Below are 19,148 nucleotides of genomic sequence, written 5' to 3' on the forward strand. Positions count from 1 at the left end.
TTTTTAAGGGAGGATATAACTGTCTTTTGATACATGAAATTAGCTCATTTTGGAAATAAGTCAGTGAAAAAATTTCTAGCCTCTAATAAAAGTATCAGGGCTTCCCTGGGGGGTCAGTGGTAAAGAACTTGCCTGCCAAGCAGAATATGAGGGTTCAATCTCTGGGACGGGAAGATCAACTGGAGAAGGAAATGGCAACCCACTCCAGTATTCTTGCTTGGGAAGTCCCATGGACAGAGGAGCCTGGTGGGCTACGGTCCATGGGATGGCAGAAGAGTTGGAAATAGCTTGGCGATTAAACAACAACAACAAAAAGTATGCATCCACAGTTTACAAAATACTTGTTTAAAACATCCTTTATAGGAACTTCCCTGGTGGTCCAGTGGTTAAGATTCTGCTCTTCTAATGCAGGGGACGTGAGTTTGATACTTGGTTGGGGAATTAAGATCCCACGTGCCCAGTGGGGGGGTTCAAAAATTTTTTTAAAAAATCAAAAAAATTAGTAAAACATCCTTCATAATGTTGGAATGGGATAATTCAGGAGAAATATCAGGCAACTCAAACATTAATAGTTGTCATTTTCTATTATTAAAACTAGTAGAATTTTTGCTTGGAGATAGTTGGAAATGATCTTGTTAATTTATGTACCCAATGATTAGAAAGCTGTATTCCTTTAAATATTCTGTGATTCAAGTTTTCTACTAATTTAAATTCCTCTCAGTTATGTAGTTTGAATTAATATGATAATATCATAAGAGCAGCTTTCTTAAATTTTGTGTGAATCAGAGTCACCTTCTCAATAATTCATTTGTCCCAGTTCTTTCCCAGTGGATTCTGACTCAGTAAGGTTAGGGTGAGGCCCTGACATCTATATTTTTAATGTGTTCTCAAAAGTGACTCTGGTGGCACACCAAAATTTAAGAATTTGATGCAAATCATAGAAGATCTATTTCTTACTACTAATAAGTTGGATATAAAAACTATCTAAAGATTGTGAGTGCACTACAGCAAAGATTTGCTTGAATAATATATATTTCTTATTTCATTTTTATGTGTAATTTAATATTTATTCAACTATTTATGGGGTGCATAGGTGAATCTCTTCTAAGGAAAAGATGTAGGAGAGAGGAATGGCTTTCTTAATAGCTTTAATAGTTGAGTATACTGCTACTTTAGTATAAGAAGATGAAAGGAAAACTGTACCAAAAAACTATAAAAAAGGTCTTCATGACCCAGATAATCATGATGGTGTGATCACTCACTTAGAGCCAGACATCCTGGAATGCAAAGTCAAGTGGGCCTTAGGAAGTATCACTACGAACAAAGCTAGTGGAGGTGATGGAATTCCAGTTGGCCTACTTCAAATCCAAAAAGATGATGCTGTGAAAGCGCTGCACTCAATATGCCAGCAAATCTGGAAAACTCAGCAGTGGCCACAGGACTGGAAAAGATCAGTTTTCATTCCAATCCCAAAGAAAGGCAATACCAAAAAATGCTCATACTACCGTACAGTTGCACTCATATCACATGCTAGCAAAGTAATGCTCAAAATTCTCCAAGCCAGGCTTCAACAGTATGTGAACTGTGAACTTCCAGATGTTCAAGCTGGATTTAGAAAAGGCAGAGGAACGAGAAATCAAATTGCCAACATCTGTTGGATCATTGCAAAAGCAAGAGAGTTCCAGAAAAACATCTGCTTTATTGACTACACCAAAGCCATTGACTGTGTGGATCACCGCAAACTGTGGAAAATTCTTGAAGAGACGAGAATACCAGACCACCTGATCTGCCTCCTGAGAAATCTGTATGCAGGTCAGGAACAACAGTTAGAACTGGACATGGAACAACAGTTCAGTTCAGTCGTTCAGTCGTGTCTGACTCTTTGCAACCCCTGTCTATCACCGACTCCCAGAGTTTACTCAAATTCATGTCCATTGAGTCAGTGATGCCATCTCATCCTCTGTCGTTCCCTTCTTCTCCCACCTTCAATCTTTCCAAGCATCAGGATCTTTTCAAATGAGTCAGTTCTTTGCATCAGGTGGCCGAAGTATTGGAGTTTCAGCTTCAGCATCAGTCCTTCTACTGAATATTCAGGACTGATTTCCTTTAAGATGGACTGGTTGGATCTCCTTGCAGTCCAAGGGACTCTCAGGAGTCTTGTCCAACACCACAGTTCAAAAGCATCAGTTCTTCGGTGCTCAATTTTCTTTATAGTCCAACTCTCACATCCTTACATGACTACTGGAGAAACTATAGCTTTGACTAGATGGACCTTTGTTGGTAAAGTAATGTCTCGGCTTTTTAATACACTGTCAAGACTGGTCATAACTTCTTTCAAGGAGCAAGTGTCTTTTAATTTCATGGCTGCAGTCACCGTCTGCAGTGATTTTGGAGCCCCCCCAAAATAAAGTCTGATGCTGTTTCCCCATCTTTTTCCCATGAAGTGATGGGACCAGATGCCATGATCTTTGTTTTCTGGATGTTGAGGCCAACTTTTTCACTCTCCTCTTTCACTTTCATCAAGAGGCTCTTTAGTTCTTCACTTTCTGCCATAAGTGTGGTGTCATCTGCATATCTGAGGTTATTGATAGTGCTTCATCCAGCCCAGCGTTTCTCATGATGTACTCTGCATAAGTTAAATAAGCAGGGTGAATAGACAGCCTTGACATACTCCTTTCCTGATTTGGAACCAGTCTGTTGTTCTATGTCCAGTTCTAACTTGCTTTCTGATCTGCCTACTGATTTCTCAAGAGGCAGGTCAGGTCGTCTGATACTCCCATCTCTTTAAGAATTTTCCACAGTTTGTTGTGATCCACACAGTCAAAGGCTTTGGCATAGTCAATAAAGCAGAAGTAGATGTTATTCTGGAGCTTTTGCTTTTTCAATGATCCAGCAGATGTTGGCAATTTGATCTGTGGTTCCTCTGCCTTTTCTAAATCCAGCATGGGCATCTGTAATTTCATGGTTCACGTACTGTTGAAGCCTGGCTTGGAGAATTTTGAGCATTGCTTGAGTAGTGTGTGAAATGAGTGCAATTATGCCATAGTTTGAGCATTCTTGGCATTGCCTTTCTTTGGGATTGGAATGAATGAAAACTGACCTTTTCCAGTTTTGTGGCCACTGCTGAGTTTTCCAGATTTGCTGGCATATTGAGTGCAGCAGTTTCACAGCATCATCTTTTAGGATTTGAAATAGATCAACTGGAATTCCATCACCTCTACTAGCTTTGTTCACAGTGATGCTTCCTAAGGCCCACGTGACTTTGCATTCCAGGATGTCTGGCTCTGGGTGAGTGATCACACCATCATGATTATCTGGGTCATGAAGATCTTTTTTGTATAGTTCCTCTGTGTATTCTTGGACTGCAAGGGGATCCATCCAGTCCATCCTAAAGGAAATCGGTCTGGTATATTCATTGGAAGGACTGATGCTGAAGCTGAAACTCCAATACTTTGACCACCTGATGCAAAGAACTGATTCATTTAAAAAGACCCTGATGCTGGGAAGGATTGAAGGTGGGAGGTGAAGTGGATGGCAGAGTATGAGATGGTTGGATGGCATCACCAACTCAATGGACATGAGTTTGAATAAACTCCAGGAGTTGGTGATAGACAGGGAAGCCAGGCTTGCTGCAGTCCATGGGGTCGCAAGGAGTCAGACACGACTGAGTGACTGAATTGAGTCACTGATACTGCTGCTTAATCCTTTTAAGAATTGATTTATTAAGGAGCAAGCTTCAGGTAATTAGGATATAATTTTTTTCCCTCTTTATATTATTTTTTTTCAGTTTTATTTATTTATTTACTTTACAATATTGTAGTGGTTTTTGCCATACATTGACATGAATCTGCCATGGGTGTACATGTGTTCCCCATCCTGAACCCCCCTCCCCCCCCTTACCATCCCTCTGGGTCATCCCAGTGCACCAGCCCTGAGCACCCTGTATCATGCATTGAACCTGGACTAGCAATTTGTTTCACATATGATATTATACATGTTTCAGTGCCATTCTCCCAAATCATCCCACCCTTGCCCTCTCCTACAGAGTCCAAAAGACTGTTCTATACATCTATGTCTCTTTTGCTGTCTCACATACTGGGTTATCGTTACCATCTTTGTAAATTCCATATATATACGTTAGTATACTGTATTGGTGTTTTTCTTTCTGGCTTACTTCACTCTGTATAATCGGCTCCAGTTTCATCCACCTCATTAGAACTGATTCAAATGTATTCTTCTTAATGGCTGTGTAATACCCCGTTGTGTATATGTACCACAGCTTTCTTATCCATTCGTCTGCTGATGAACATCTAGGTTGCTTCCATGTCCTGGCTATTAGAAACAGTGCTGTGATGAACATTGGGGTACACGTGTCTCTTTCACTTCTGGTTCAATTAGGGTATAATTAAAACAAAAATGTGATATTGATTGTCAAAATCATATGTCTCAAATTGACGTGAGAAGGATATTATCATTTTGAGTACTTCAAATATAAAACAGTAATTATTCACTGTCATAGTCTATAGATTCAGTAAGGTTTATTTATCTGTAACTCATGGGCTTCTTATTAGTTTTTCTTTATTTGTATACACTGTTACTTGGTATACTGATTTCTGCCCAAACAGAAAAATTTTATAGATTATAGCTTCTCCTATGAAATTGTATGTTAGCAGGTGCTATTTAGTAAGCTTTGATAAAATTTTGATTTAAAGAAAATATTACCTCTTTATGAAAAATGTATATGTATATACACTCTGTCAGGGGACTAAATGTGGACATCTATTTAAACTGAGGGAATGCATTTCTTTTTCATCTGTTAACTCACCTCTAAGTTAAGAAGGTTTCTATTTGCTGGAAGTTACCATCACAGTGCTTGATAATTTTAAGAATTATATTTTTCTTTTGTCTGATAGTTCATCTTCTTATCCCCAATAAATCTGATTTGCAGTCTAGTTTTGGTTCATTTTTTCTTGTTAGCATTTAGGTTCTTTTGCTTTATTTGATTTGTCATAGTAGTTACCTAGCCAGGTAAGAGATTTACCATCAGAAAATAATGTGAGTTCTATATGTTTAGACACAATTGACCATTTCACTTGACTGGAAAGTTGTGCAGAGTGAGTGAAGTGAAGTCGCTCAGTTGTGTCCGACTCTTTGTAACCCCACGGACTGTAGCCTACCAGGTTCCTCAGTCCATGGAATTTTCCAGGCAAAAGTACTGGAGTGGGTTGCCATTTCCTTCTCCAAAGTTGTGCAGAGGTTTCCTTAAAATATGCTTCTTTATTTTTTTCTTATGCTCTCATTTCACTAATTTTAGAAAAAGCAAAACATCTTCCTGAAACATACATATTTGAAATGTTCTCTTACTATATTTTCCTGTGCATGAAACTGAAGGGAGTTTAGTTAGGAGTCTGTTGCAGTCACCTGGGGAAGAAATAATGGTAGCATGGATTAAGATCTGGCAAAGAGATAATATGAAGTGAATAGAGTTGAGAGTTATTTAGATCATAGCTCAGTTGGTAAAGAATCCACCTGTAATGCAGGAGACCCTTGTTCAATTCCTAGTTTGAGAAGGTCCGCTGGAAAAGGGGGATAGGCTACCCACTCCAGTATTCTTTGTCTTCCCTTGTGGCTCAGCTGGTAAAGAATCTGCTTGCAATGCGGGAGACCTGTGTTCCTGGGTTGGGAAGATCCCCTGGAAAAGGGAAAGGCCACCCACTCTGGTATTTTGGCCTGCAGAATTCCACAGTCCATAGGGTCACAAAGAGCCAGACACGACTGAATGACTTTTACTTACACTTTATTTGGATATAGAATTGGAAGTTAAAATTGTTAGATGTAGGCAACCCACTCCAGTGTTCTTGCCTGGAGAATCCCAGGGACAGGGGAGCCTGGTGGGCTGCCGTCTATGGGGTCGCACAGAGTCGGACACGACTGAAGTGACTTAGCAGTAGCAGCAGCAGTCCTTACATATACAGTGTAGTTTTAGTCCTTTTGAAATTAGCTCTCATAAAACTCTCTTTTATGGCTCTTGTTTGCAGTCTTATATTGATGTTGCATTGCTTAGACTTATTTTTTTTCTTGTGGCACAGCTGTATAATCCCCTGACTAAATGAATATCTGTGACTACCCTTCTTTTTGTCTTTAGTGCAACTTTGACTAATTGTTAATACAGTGGTTTTTCCAAAGGTATAATGAGTCTGGTGGTTGTTTACCTCCTTTCTCCTCATAGTGAATTGGCTTTCAGGGATAAGTTAGTGAAGCTCATAATATTGTTTTGTTTTTGCCTGTTTTTTTTTTTTTTTAATTTCAGGTTCGAATCCAGGCGATAATACTTTCGAAATGTTACGCTTTTCTTCAGTAAGCATAGTTTCTATTTTATTGTTGAAATGTTTATATACATAGAATTTTCAGTCTTTTAAGAATACCTCAAAGATAGTTTTTTCCTTATCTTAGTTGAATTTTATGGCATTAAAATTCAAAAGTTATGTTGAACAAGAGGTCTCAAATATTTTCAAAGATGCTGCAGGTTATCTAGCCTCTCTTTGTATATTACAGCTTGACTTTTAAATTAGCAATGAATATTTATTAGTTATTTTGTTTTATCTAGGGGTTTTATATTTGGATATATCTGTGGATTTATAGTTTTTTTAATGACATTCTTTGTAAAGTTTTTAGGTTTTCTCTTTTATTCTTATATGTTTCAACACTTCACTGTTATGTTGTTCTTAGGATTAATCAGGGGGTACTTTGTTTTCTTACATAATTGGTTTCCTTATAACTTTTTCTTAATTCTTCACCAAAGTACAACTTAAAAAGAAAGCTTTTTAGATGAAAGGCCAGAACTCTGTTATCTTAATGATAGTCATTGCAAAGAATACAAAGATGAAAGTTCGAGTTGTGTCTTGATTATGTGTGATCTCAGAAATTTCTTATGTATCATTATGTTTTAGAAATATTTGCTACTTACAGGTACCATTCATCCAGAGTGAACATTTCTTTTTCATATGGATATTTAAAAGAAAAATCAAAGCAATAGTTAATGTGTTTGAAAACCTCAGTAGTTATTCTAGCGAATATATTACTGTTTTATGCCCTACATTTCATTTTATAATTATCTTCCTGACATTTTCTTAAGTGCTTGGTGATAAAGTATAATTATAGTTTAAGACAAACAAAAATGAGAGAACCGAAAACATAAAGATTGTTTGCATTTTGAATATCATCTGTGGTTTGTATTGTGATCTCTGATTACCCAAGTAACAGAGTTGCAGAGTTACAGCCATATCTCTTGCCATGAGTTCATCCTTGAAAACTAGGGTCCCGGTACCTATCTTGCCTTTTTTTGTTTAAAAAGGAGTTTGTTTAATTAAGGCATATCTGTATTCAGTAAATCCTGTGGTTGTTGATATCCATGTTGTTCTGCTGGAAGTTGGTAGCAGCTTAGCATGTTTCAGAGTAAATGTGTATCTAAAGGGTAGCATGACTTTAGGAGAGAACTATTTTATTTCATTACACATTTGGTAAAGTGTTACCTCAAATAACACATTTCAGAGAACCATATTATTTAGAAATAGGTTTTTTTTGGTCATTTCCTTTTTCAGAATTAGTTACATTAAAACTTTTTTTTTCATAGAAAAATTGAAGGGTGAGCTTTATATCTTGTACCTGTTTTCACACCTGTTAACATCTTGCCACCACAGCATGTTCACACACAGACACATGCTTTTATTTTGCCAAATTATCTGAAAGTAGGTTACAGGCATCATGGCACTTTATCCTTAAATTCTTCAGCGTGTATCTACTGAGAACATGGACACCTCCTACATATTCACCATTCTATTTTCTAAAAACATAAACATTAATTTAGTAATACTATCTGACATGTGATTCATATTCAAGTTTCCTCAGCCCCAAAATGTCCTTTATAATGGTTTGTTTTCATCTGGGATCCAGTCAGAGTGCACACACTGTATTCAATTATTTTGTCTATCCCAAACTAGGATAGTCCTACTGTATTGCTTGTTTTTTTTAAAATTTTTTTTTGTACTTAAAAAAATTTGTTTATTTGGCTGTGGAGGGTCTTAGTTGCGGCACGTGGGATTTAGTTCCTTGACCAGATTTAGCTCCCTTTGTTGGGAACATGGAGTCTTAGCCACAGGACCACCAGGGAACTCCCTCTTGCTTGTTCTTTATGACTTTGAACTCTGTAGATTCATTTGAACATTTTGTTTCTCAAAAACATTTCACCATTGTTTTTTTTTTTTTAACATCCATTGGTGATGCTTTCTTAAATAAGTTATTACACTAGGGGTTACAGTGATAATTTTTCTTCTTTTGTTAATTAATGTCATTCTTCTGTCAAGATTGTAGTTCTTTCCCCCTTTCCCTCTTCTTTCATGAGATATTATCATGGATAAATGGATTTTTAAAAAATTTAATGTGTTATAATCCATTTGCTATCATTTTTCCTTTTGATGCCTTTTTAAAAAATGTGTAACATATCTATCTATCTATCTATCTATATATATAAATCCGATCATGTATAGTTTAATGAATTGTCACGAGGTAAATACTCTTGTCTAATCTCATTGCTCAGTTCATGGATGGAAAGTACTCATTATGTATACTGTGTCTGATTTACACCACCCAGTATGCTTTTTTGCCAGATTTATCCATGTTTTGTATTTAGTCACTTTAATTGCTATGTAGTATTCCAGTGTGTGAATCTACCATAGTTTGTTTATTCATTCTGCTTTTGATGGATATCTGATTTGTTTCAAGTTTTTGGCTAATATGAGTAAAGCTGCTATGAATGTTTGTGAGTATATCTTTTGGGATCAGTAGTTGGGTATAGAATTGCCTGTGGGAAAGGGTTTTGGCAATTTCTTTATCTAGGCAAGACCTGGAGTGCTGCTGTTTTCAGCTGCCAGAATCCTGTCTGAGTTTTGGATTTTATTTATGTAAATGTTACTGTATTATTTGATATCCAGCAGTACCAGATCTATGTGCCACTTATAAAGGCAGCCCTTGCTCACATAATCCAAAAAGGGAATGCTGTTTATTCTGTCTGCTTGAGAAGTACAGAGCTCCATGTTTTGTTGGATGGGAAATGTATATCAACTCATTTGTAAATTTAGATGGAGTATCACCACATACAATATTTTATTTTTTGGATTTTAGAATTTTATTAAGATGGTAAAAGTACTTTGTCATATCTGTGACCTCAGGAGATCTTATGAATTTTGCACCTCATAGAATTAAATGAAGGCAGTTTATTTAAACACATGTATGCGTATATAGCTGAAACTCCTTTAATGTAAATTGTGGAACTTGCAGTCAGCTGTTTATATAGGTATCTACAGCACCACTAGAGACTGAATTTAAAAGCCACGTAAGCTCTCCTGCATAAGAAAGATGGCTTCCCTGGGGGCTCAGATTGTGAAGAATCTGCCTGCCATGCAGGAGACCTGGGTTCCATCCCTGGTTTGGGAAGATCCCCTGGAGGAGGGCTTGGCAACCCACTCCGGTATTCTTGCCTGGAGAATCCCATGGACAGAGGAGCCTGGCGGGCTACAGTGCACGGGGTCACAAAGAGTCGGACACAGCTGAGCGGGTAGCACACTCATAAGAAAGAAGCAACAACAGCAAAAGCAGCAGAGCAGAAACAAACTTCTCTTCATGCTTCTATGTATGTTCATTGATTTCCACTTTTTTTTTTTCCAGTAGTGGCTACGGAGGAAGTAGTTACTGCAGAATCTGTGGATGGTGCAATTCAGCAAGTAGTTAGTTCAGGGGGTCAGCAAGTCATCACAATAGTTACAGATGGAATTCAGCTTGGAAACTTGCACTCCATTCCAACAAGTGGAATAGGTCAGCCCATCATTGTGACCATGCCGGATGGACAGCAAGGTTGGTGGCAGGCGTTTACGTGAATGGTGCTTATTCTTAATTCTCAGGAAATTGTGTCATGCTTTTCAAAACATTTATTTTTGCCTTAAATTATGTTTTTGTAACATTTTACAAGAGACTTAATTGCCTAATTTTATTTTCTTTGTTGTTCACTCACTAGGCTATGTCCAACTTAGGCTACTATTAAAGTTAGCTTGCTTTCTCTGAGTGTATATTAGGTAGAAAGAGGAACTTCCCCAAAATATTCTAATTGGAAAATGAGCTTAAGTAAATATTTCAATATCAGTATAGGACAGTACTTTCCTAGGCCATTTAATACAATTCAGATATTGTATGAGCTTGTAAAAACACTATGTGAGAAAAGACTACTTAAAAAGAAGTTGGACACAGTGGCAACTTTTAGCAGCTTTGTTGATAATTGTCCCATTTTTTTTCATTTTGAGTAATAAGAGAGTAGTAATAAAATGGATGAAACATAAGCCCCAGGTACATTTTAATCAAACTAAAAGGCTGAGAAAACCACAAAATTCCATATTTTAAGTGATTGCCAAAAACATCTTAAAATCTAAGCCAGGGCAGGAGAACCCTCAGGGAAACCCATAGCTGTGCATCAAGAAAAAGAGTTGAGCTCAGAAGTCAGCAATAAATATACACTTCCAGCAAGACAGGGCCCAGTCTGAGTGGGCAGTGCTGCAAGTAGGGTTAAGATAGACTAGACATGAAAGCTGAAGGAAGCAGAAAGAGAAGGTGCAGAAAGTTCCTATCTGAGCAAGCATCACCCTGTACCCAGTACTTCCCAATCCCTGCCCTCATCTAAAAGAAAAGTATGTGCACACATAACCTTCTGGAAAATGACTCAGGATTGTAAAGACTAAGCCTCTTCATGGCCATGAAGGAAGTGGGGGAAGGGAAGGGCTAGAGGGAGAAGTCCTCCTAAACCAGGTTTGATTGAGAGTGGCAGGGAGGTATGGCCTTGCAGAGAGACTGGGTCTCAAGGAAAGATTTTGTTTCTTTAGCAGTGGAGGAGGAAACGCTTGACCTGTAGAGCCTGGGAGGCTTTTCTCTCCTGCAGGTGCTCCAGGATTTGGATCAAGACCAAGTACTTTCACAAGCTTTAAGAACTAATTCTAACTATATAGAAAAGAAGAAGCTTTCACTCCAATTAAAATAAATAAATTTATATTTAAAAAAAGAAGCTTTCAGAGTATTTGTTTTAAGCAAATACAACACTGTTTCCAAAACTTGATATTACACACAGAGACTAATCTCATTGATGAACAGATGGAAAGAAACTCATGTTTTTGGATCAAATGACTCACTGTCATAAAGCTCTCAATTCTTCCTGACCTAATTGATAAATGTAATGTGATGGGGGGGGGGAAAGGCTGTATTAATTTTCTAGGACTGCCATAACAAACTATCACAGTCTGGGTGACTTAACAGAAATTTACCTTCTCACAGTACCGAAGGCCGGAAGCCCAAGATCAAGGTACTGGCAGGTTTGGTTTCTTCCGAGGCCTTTCTCCTTGGCTACAGGTGTTTGCCTCCTTGTTGTGTCCTTACAGAGTCATCCCTCAGTCTGTGTATGCCATCTGCGGCCTAACCTCTTACAAGGACAGCAGTCATACTGTATTAGGACCCACTCAAATGACCTAATTTTACCTGTTTAACCTTTTTAAAGGTCCTGTCTCCAAATGCATTCTGAGGTACTGAGAATTAGGAAGGACTTAAAACATTTGAATTATGAGGGGGACACAATTTAGGCCATAATAAAAACCAATAGGCCTTTTTTTGGAACTTGCCAAACTGAATCTGAAAGTTATATTGATGAAAGAGGAGGAAGAGCAATGAGGGGACTGAATATTAATATAAACATTTAAAGCCTTCATAATTTAAAATTATAAATGGCATGTGATTATATATACTGTGTAGACAGTCCAGTGAAACAAATGTAAAGTTCTCAGTTCTTTTTGAGTAAATTTTTAAATGTAGTATGATATGAATTAAAAGAAATACTTTAATTCTCAATAATTGTAGTGTTTTTAATTAATATTTTTACTATTTTTCATTTGTTTACATTTCTATATGATAGTAGGAGAGTTTTTAATGTTTTGACATTAGAAGCTGTGGGACAGTTGTATTTTTCCCAATGATTAGTAAGATTGTTTTGCATAGTTTAAGCTTGCACACTCATTTTTATGTTCTTGCTCTGTTATGCAAAGCAAGGACAGCCTCTCCCTCTCAGTATATTTACATTTGTATAAATAGATACGAAAAATTGGAGCAAAGTCCAACAACCCAATGGACGAGCAAAGCTTATGAACAGACAGACAGTGTTCATAATAGTGTATCTACATAGTGGCATATAATGCAGCTAAATTAAAGAAAGCTCTGTAAGTATTGATGAAAGGTACCTAGATATATGAAGTGAAAACAGCAGATACTTTCATGTAAGAAAGAGAAAAAAGAGAATTGCAAATTCATATTCATTTTTACATGACTGAACACAAGAACGATGCATAAGAAACCAATAAAAGCAATTATCTTAGCAAAATATGCTTGTTAAATATTATTTTGATTTTGAGCCATATGAATGAGTATACTGTCTATGAAATGAAAAAAATAGGCACTTTAAATGATAGTTTTCAGTAAAAAGCCAAGAAGTTGACAAAAATATGGACATTTCTCATAAAAAGGAAATCAGTGTTATGAAATTACTGGTTTTGGAATATATTTATCTTAGATGAGTTGTATCAACAATATCAAGACTAGTTTTAATTCTTCTAAACCTATCTATCTGAAAATGAAGTAATGAGTAAATTTTTTCATTTTAGTATTAACAGTACCAGCAACGGACATTGCTGAAGAAACTGTTATAAGTGAAGAACCGCCAGCCAAAAGACAATGTATCGAAATAATTGAAAACCGGGTGGAGTCTGCAGAGATAGAAGTAAGGAGTCTTTTACCCGGTGTGCTTTGCTGCAGTCATCCAAAATAAATTTCATCTGCTTTTTTTTTTTTTGTCTTTTATATTTATTACTGACAGTATTGTTTTGATATAGAATGAATACCTTTTTGTCTAATTTTTTTTGCCTTATTCATATAGCAAGCCTTCAATAAATAAATATTGAATGAATGAATGAATGAGTGAAGAATCTGTTTGTAACAGTCTTTCATCATGGTAACATTGGAATGTCTTTGGTTTTTGCACGTCATCCTTTATTTTCTATTAAATTTACATACATCATTCTCACAGTCACTAAAGGGAATGTCACTATATATTGACTAAACATTTTTTTTCTTTCACAAATGAAATGCAAATGTCTATATGGGCTGGAAGATCTTCTTAAAGAATGTTAGAGTTTGTCAACTGAGTTATTTTTTTGAAAAAGCCATAGATAACCACTTATTTCACTGTTGAGTCCATTAAAGAAATTACATGTAGACTAGCTATTGATAGGATCACCTTTTTTTTTTTAACCTCTGCCAATCTAGTTTGAAATTGTAAACTAGTTTGTAAATGTGACTATACCATAGTTAAACCTCATAGATTTTTTCTCACATTACTGTAAATAGAATTGTTCCCCAAATTTAATAATTAACTACATCAAAATGAAAATAAGATCATTCTTGAATAACTTTTAAAGAGCAACTGCAATGTAAAGACAAGAAGTTTGGATTTGAAATTAAATGAGCTATATTTGAATCCCACTTCTTGCCCCTCTTATTAGCTTTGAGGCAAGTTATCTTACCTTTCTGCACTTCTGTTTTATTTTCTCCCACATTTGAATTTAGGATAACAATATCTGCATTTTGGGGGCTTTATGAGAGTTAAAAAAGCCTATTGTTACATTCATATTCATAATATCTAATATATGTGAATAATAAACACTGGTGAGTATTTAGAAATTCTTTGTTAAGGTTCTTGTTATTATAGAAAAAAGAGGATATTTAAAAATGTCACCTAAAGGAAACATAATTCTAACTGAGGACAGTTAGAAAATATTCTTGCCCAAATTCATTTACATGTAAAACTAGTGGCCACAATCTCAAAGTAGGTATTACTGAGTTAAGAATTTAATTCATGGTTTAACCAGATGTTTAGTAATGTTTAATTATTGAGGGCGTGTTGTTTTATTTCTTCAAAATTTAGAGTAATACACTAAAATTCTTAGAAATTAACCATTTATTTCATTGAATGGTGTCAGTATACTTATTATTTAATAATCTTTTATATCTTTTACAGATAAATCAGTTGATTTTTTTTCTGACATATAAAATTAAGAAGATTTTGTCATGTACATTGCTTTAACTATTTAATAAAACACTTTTAAATTACTTGAATTTTTATTGAACATAAACTGACTCAATTCAGCATTTCTTTTAATTGGAGTAGAGTTGATTTATGTCAGTTCACCATTTTTAAAACAGTGAATATGCAGCCTGTACCTTTTATTTACCTACCAACCAGGTAGAGTTGCTGTTTTCTTCAAAGTTCACCCTAATTCCACCTACAGTCTTTCAGAAACCAGGGAGAATAATTAAAAATAACAAGGAAGTATGAACTGAGATGTATAAATTAACTAGAACCAAGTAGACAGCACTTCAGGGAGATGGAATTTTACCTTGATATAAAGAACTTAAGGAAGTTAGAGTTTCAGCTCAATTTTTGTAATTAGAGTTATCTGGTAATAGAAATCGTATTTGCCATCACCAGAAATGTTCAGGCCAAAGTTGCATAATCTTAGCGCTACTGCAGAGAAACCTTGAAGCATAGAGTGAGCGAGATGGTGGTGGGGAGGCAGGGGATACAGAATGAAGAGAGACCTCTAATGTTTTCATTAAACCATTTCCTTAGAGTACATGAAGTAGTTCTTTGGATTTTATTTTCGTAGATGACCAGTAGAGTTGTCTTAGGGATATACTTTTATATTCCTTTCTAAGTGATTGCTTGGCCAAAAACCTCAAAAATTTCTCTAAATCAGTGGTTCTGAACTGGAGCAATTTTGACCCCAGGGGATATTTGGCAATATCTGGATACATTTCAGGTTGTGAGGGAAATGTCACTGACATTTAGTGAATAGAGGCTGGGGATGCTGCTAAACATTCCATAGGATGTGTTTTACCTTCTGTTCAGCCTTCATAGTGGAAAAGCAGCCATAGACAGTTTGGTAATGAGTGGGTATGGCTGTATTTCTGTAAAACTTTATTTATAAAAATAGGATCGTGTTTGGCCCATGGCAGTTAGAGGATATTTACACACAAGCAGACAGCTCACACACCCTGCCTCAGTTTCTTTTTTAAAAAAACATTTAATGGTTAAGAATATGAGTCTGGAATCAAATTTAGGTTTGAATGATAATTTTCTGAGTGTGATTGGTCAAGTTATTTAACCTTTCAAGGCTTGGCTTCCCCATCAGTAAGAAGGGGAAAATAATAGCACCTACGTTATCAAATTGTTGTAAGGTTCAAATGAGAGTGCATGTGAAGGACTAGTACAGTGGTGAGCATATGGTAAATGCTCAGTAACTTGCTATTATTATTATCTTCTAAAAGTTACACTGAGGTGTGGTAGAAGATAAATCACTATTATGATTTTTTTTGCTTTATAATAGGTAAAGTAAAATAAATTTGAAAAATCACATATAAAACTGTTAAAGCATAATTGCTAATAGTTGAAGCAGAATTTGAGAATCTTATTTGGAAATAAAAAAGCAAATTCGAAGCCTTTGTTCCATTATTCTGTTGCCTAATGTAATAATAATATATTGTTGGGCATGAAGTTGTAGTGTAAGATAAATAATCTTCCTTATTGGTTTCATAAACAGAAATGTGAATCTCTTGCCCTAAATGTGAATAAATAGCTAATTTTATAAGATCCCTTGAAGTTTATCTTTTCTAATATTTCCTACCAAATCAGGGCAAGTTTTTATCTATATTCAAAACTTTGACTGGCAAAGGATCTTATTAGGACAGGTAAAATTGTAAAACATTTAAATGCACAGCTGTGTGTTCTCCTATAGAGCAAGGTGGTCTAGCTTGCACCCTTTCTAAAGTCCTGCAGTTCACTGACAGGGACTGGTGTCCATTGCTTATGTGAGGTTGGCATCTTGCCTGTAGTAAGGAGAAAAGAGTAGCAGGGTAGGGCTTAGGCATTTCTTAACTTGGACATGACAGGCACACCTTTCTTCTACTGTACATTTAATGTAATTGGACAATTTGGAGACTACATATGTAATCAATCACTCCCACTTTTGGTGGACTCATGGGAAAAACTAATGTTTGATCTAGCTTCATTCCCAGTGTAGGGAAGGCAGTGGGATCACAGGAAGGCAGGAGTGTTATACATGTTTCTTCTTATGGACCATGTGAATAGTGAAGGGAAGGGAACCTTTTGGTGTTCCCAATGGACATGGGTCAAGGAGAGAGTGGAAGAGACCCTCATAGTGTCCTCTTTCCCAGCAAGCTGCCAACCCCTTGTCTTTACCTTCAGTTCTCTCTGGTTAAGTGTCTTGTCCAGTGGGAACCTGGCCTCATTTTGTGACTAGTAGTTCTGCTGTTGGCCCCCACCTCATTCAGAGGGCTTGTGCTTCTGAGATGAGATTGAGCTTGGGTCTGTGCAAGTTGAGTTTTTGTCCATCTCCTTACCTGAGGTATGGGAAAGGAGTTGAAATGTTTTCCCTTAGACAACTGTATAAGGGCAGAGTGAGGAGGAGGAGAAAGAATATCATTTTCATTGGACCAGATTTGTGTGTCACCTCTCAATTTATTCAGGGACTTAATACATGTGTTTTACAATAAATAATGCATCACAATAGAGAAATGAATATTTTACTGGTTTGTAAATTGGTATAATTTAGGAAATGCTAATCTAGACTAGCCCTCCTCATTTTGAAGGTGAGGAATCTTGCTTGCTATCATAGAAAATGACAGTTTTAAACAGTAATAGTAGAACCTCATAAACCTGACTCATTGTGTTATGGGAAAGCTACATCATCTCTGAGCTTCATTTTTCTCATCTGTAAAATGGGCATAATATCTATCTTAGAGACTTGTTATTGGAAATCACCTTGTTAATCAACATATATAATGGGTTTTCAATGAATACTATTTCTTTTATAATTAGTAGATTTTTAACTTCACAGATAAAGATGTAAAGAGGTATGGCTACATATTTCCCTATTTAAGTTTTTCACTAGTTTTTATAGTTGGTATAAAGATACAGGTACCCAGTTTGGGTTCATCATGCTAGTTTTGTTTCTAATTAGCAAATAATTTCCTTGAGGTCAGAAACTAACCTTTATCTCATAGTGAGGAGCTCAAAATGAGGGCTTTAATTATAAGAGAATTGGTTAAAAAGGCAAGATGTCTCAGAAATACCAGTAGATGGCTACTTTTAACTACTATAAGTTTCTTTATTGGTAGGATATATGCTTGAATGTGTTAATGTATTTGTGCAGTTATGAAAAAAAAAAAAACCCTTTTTTTTTTGTTAATTAGGAGAGAGAAGCTCTTCAGAAACAGCTGGATGAAGCTAATCGAGAAGCACAGAAATACCGACAGCAACTTCTAAAGAAAGAACAGGAAGCAGAGGCCTACAGACAGAAATTAGAAGCTATGACGCGTCTTCAGACTAATAAAGAAGCTGTTTAATTGAAATGAACATATAGTTTGAGTTTACTTTTGGTCAAGAAAGAATACAGTCTTGAACTGTACACGATAAGGTGCAGTCATGGAAAGACAGGATAACTGAAGAGACTGCAGATGGATAATTGGACTTAAGCCATGAGCTCTGAGTTCTTGTAACATAAAACTTTAGAAGTTGTGAAATGTATTTAAAACTGAATTCTGTAAATAGTTTTTTTTTTTTACAGTTCCAAATGAGTTGATAAAGATTGTTGAAGAGATCCAAAAACACAATAAGCCACCGTTTTTGTGAATTCTTTTTGATATTAGTACAAACCTTAATTTCTCAGAAATGGAACAGTTTTAAGGGTGATCGTTGTTGATTAGACCAAATGTGTAATAATTATGTGGTGGACTGATGCTGGAATTACTCCTGTTGGTATAAACTTCTATATGAAGAGAAGATTTCTACCAGGAAATCTTTGTACAGCTTTAAGTTGTCTCAGATTCTCTGAAAACATTTTTTAGAAAGCAGATTTTTATATTTGTTCAATTTCAGCTATACCCAAGTAGATTTACATGTATATGAAGCAAATATTTTTAAAATTTTTCTGTTTGTACATATTCTGCATGTTTTATAATTTTGGAATGCATCACTTGCATAGGTATTATTTTTCCCACAAAGATGATGAAAGTTACTAGGAAAGAAAGAAACCCTTTTATTCTGTAGGTCCTTGAAACTAAGTAAGCTAGCAGCTGGTTTTATTGGAATGACAATGTTCTTGGAAGGAGCAGCTTACAAGATATCTTGAATTTGCAAACTGCAAAATTTATGCTTTTTTGAAAATTTCGTAGTGGGGACGTGAAACTATTCTGTGCCTTCCATCATGATTTCCACATGAAAGCACTTTAAGGCACTGGATTTTAAGATAATGTTTTTGGAAAACTCAGAACATATGGGTTTCTGAAATACTTCATGGACTCATTTCCCCCCCCAGGAAATTATTCTTACAGGAAAAAAAAAATGCTTTTGTATGTAGAACAAGAACTTTTTGTACTACAGTGATGCTATAGATATGTCTAACATAACTTTATCTTCTCCCTGTGAAAGCTGTAAGTCTGTGCTGTGACTGGCTCTCATCACAGTATTGTTGAATTCCACAAATGTATGGACATTAAACTCTGACATACTGTTGCTTTTTTTTGTAAAACATAACTTCAAGCTCTTTTCTTGGTTTATTTTTAAATGTTTTATTGCTTTATGAAAATGTTTAACCCTAAGACTCTTCTAGATTACCTATACTGTATAAAGAAGCAGTTACCCTTAAAACTGTACTCTGGCCTACTTTTCTATTTTACAATTAAATATCTTTTCCACATATGTTCAGTGTAGACTTATATTTTGACCACATTTTTTCACACATTAAAAAGTTTGTTCTGTGTATTATGGCAGTATTCCACCCTTGCTGTTGAGTCACTAAGTCATGTCCAGCTCTTTGCGACTCCATGACTACAACACACCAGGTCTTCCACTGTCCCCTGGAGTGTGCTCAAAGTCATGTCCTTTGAGTGAGTGATGCTATCTAACCATCTCATCCTCTGCCGCCCTATTC

The 19,148-nt window shown here is 36.0% G+C and overlaps 1 protein-coding gene across 22 annotated transcripts in view; it reads left to right on the top strand.

Annotated features, from left to right (window-relative positions):
- The window catches only part of GABPB1 (GA binding protein transcription factor subunit beta 1), a 67,091-nt gene extending 48,175 nt beyond the window's left edge, over nucleotides 1–18,916 (top strand). For 12 of the 22 annotated variants that reach the window (XM_060417984.1, XM_060417992.1, XM_060417982.1 and 9 more), the window contains 3 exons: nucleotides 9,724–9,909; nucleotides 12,744–12,859; nucleotides 17,410–18,916. In XM_060417984.1, coding sequence (XP_060273967.1) covers nucleotides 9,724–9,909; nucleotides 12,744–12,859; nucleotides 17,410–17,562 — 455 coding nt within the window. In that variant the 3' untranslated portion in view covers nucleotides 17,563–18,916. Of the gene's footprint in view, nucleotides 1–9,723; nucleotides 9,910–12,743 lie in introns of all 22 variants that reach the window. The other 10 variants (XM_060417987.1, XM_060417994.1, XM_060417986.1 and 7 more) reach the window with 2 other exon arrangements.
- Nucleotides 18,917–19,148: the final 232 nt, after the last annotated feature.

The sequence above is a fragment of the Ovis aries genome, chromosome 7 (assembly GCF_016772045.2).
Source record: "Ovis aries strain OAR_USU_Benz2616 breed Rambouillet chromosome 7, ARS-UI_Ramb_v3.0, whole genome shotgun sequence".
Taxonomy (NCBI): Eukaryota; Metazoa; Chordata; class Mammalia; order Artiodactyla; family Bovidae; genus Ovis; species Ovis aries.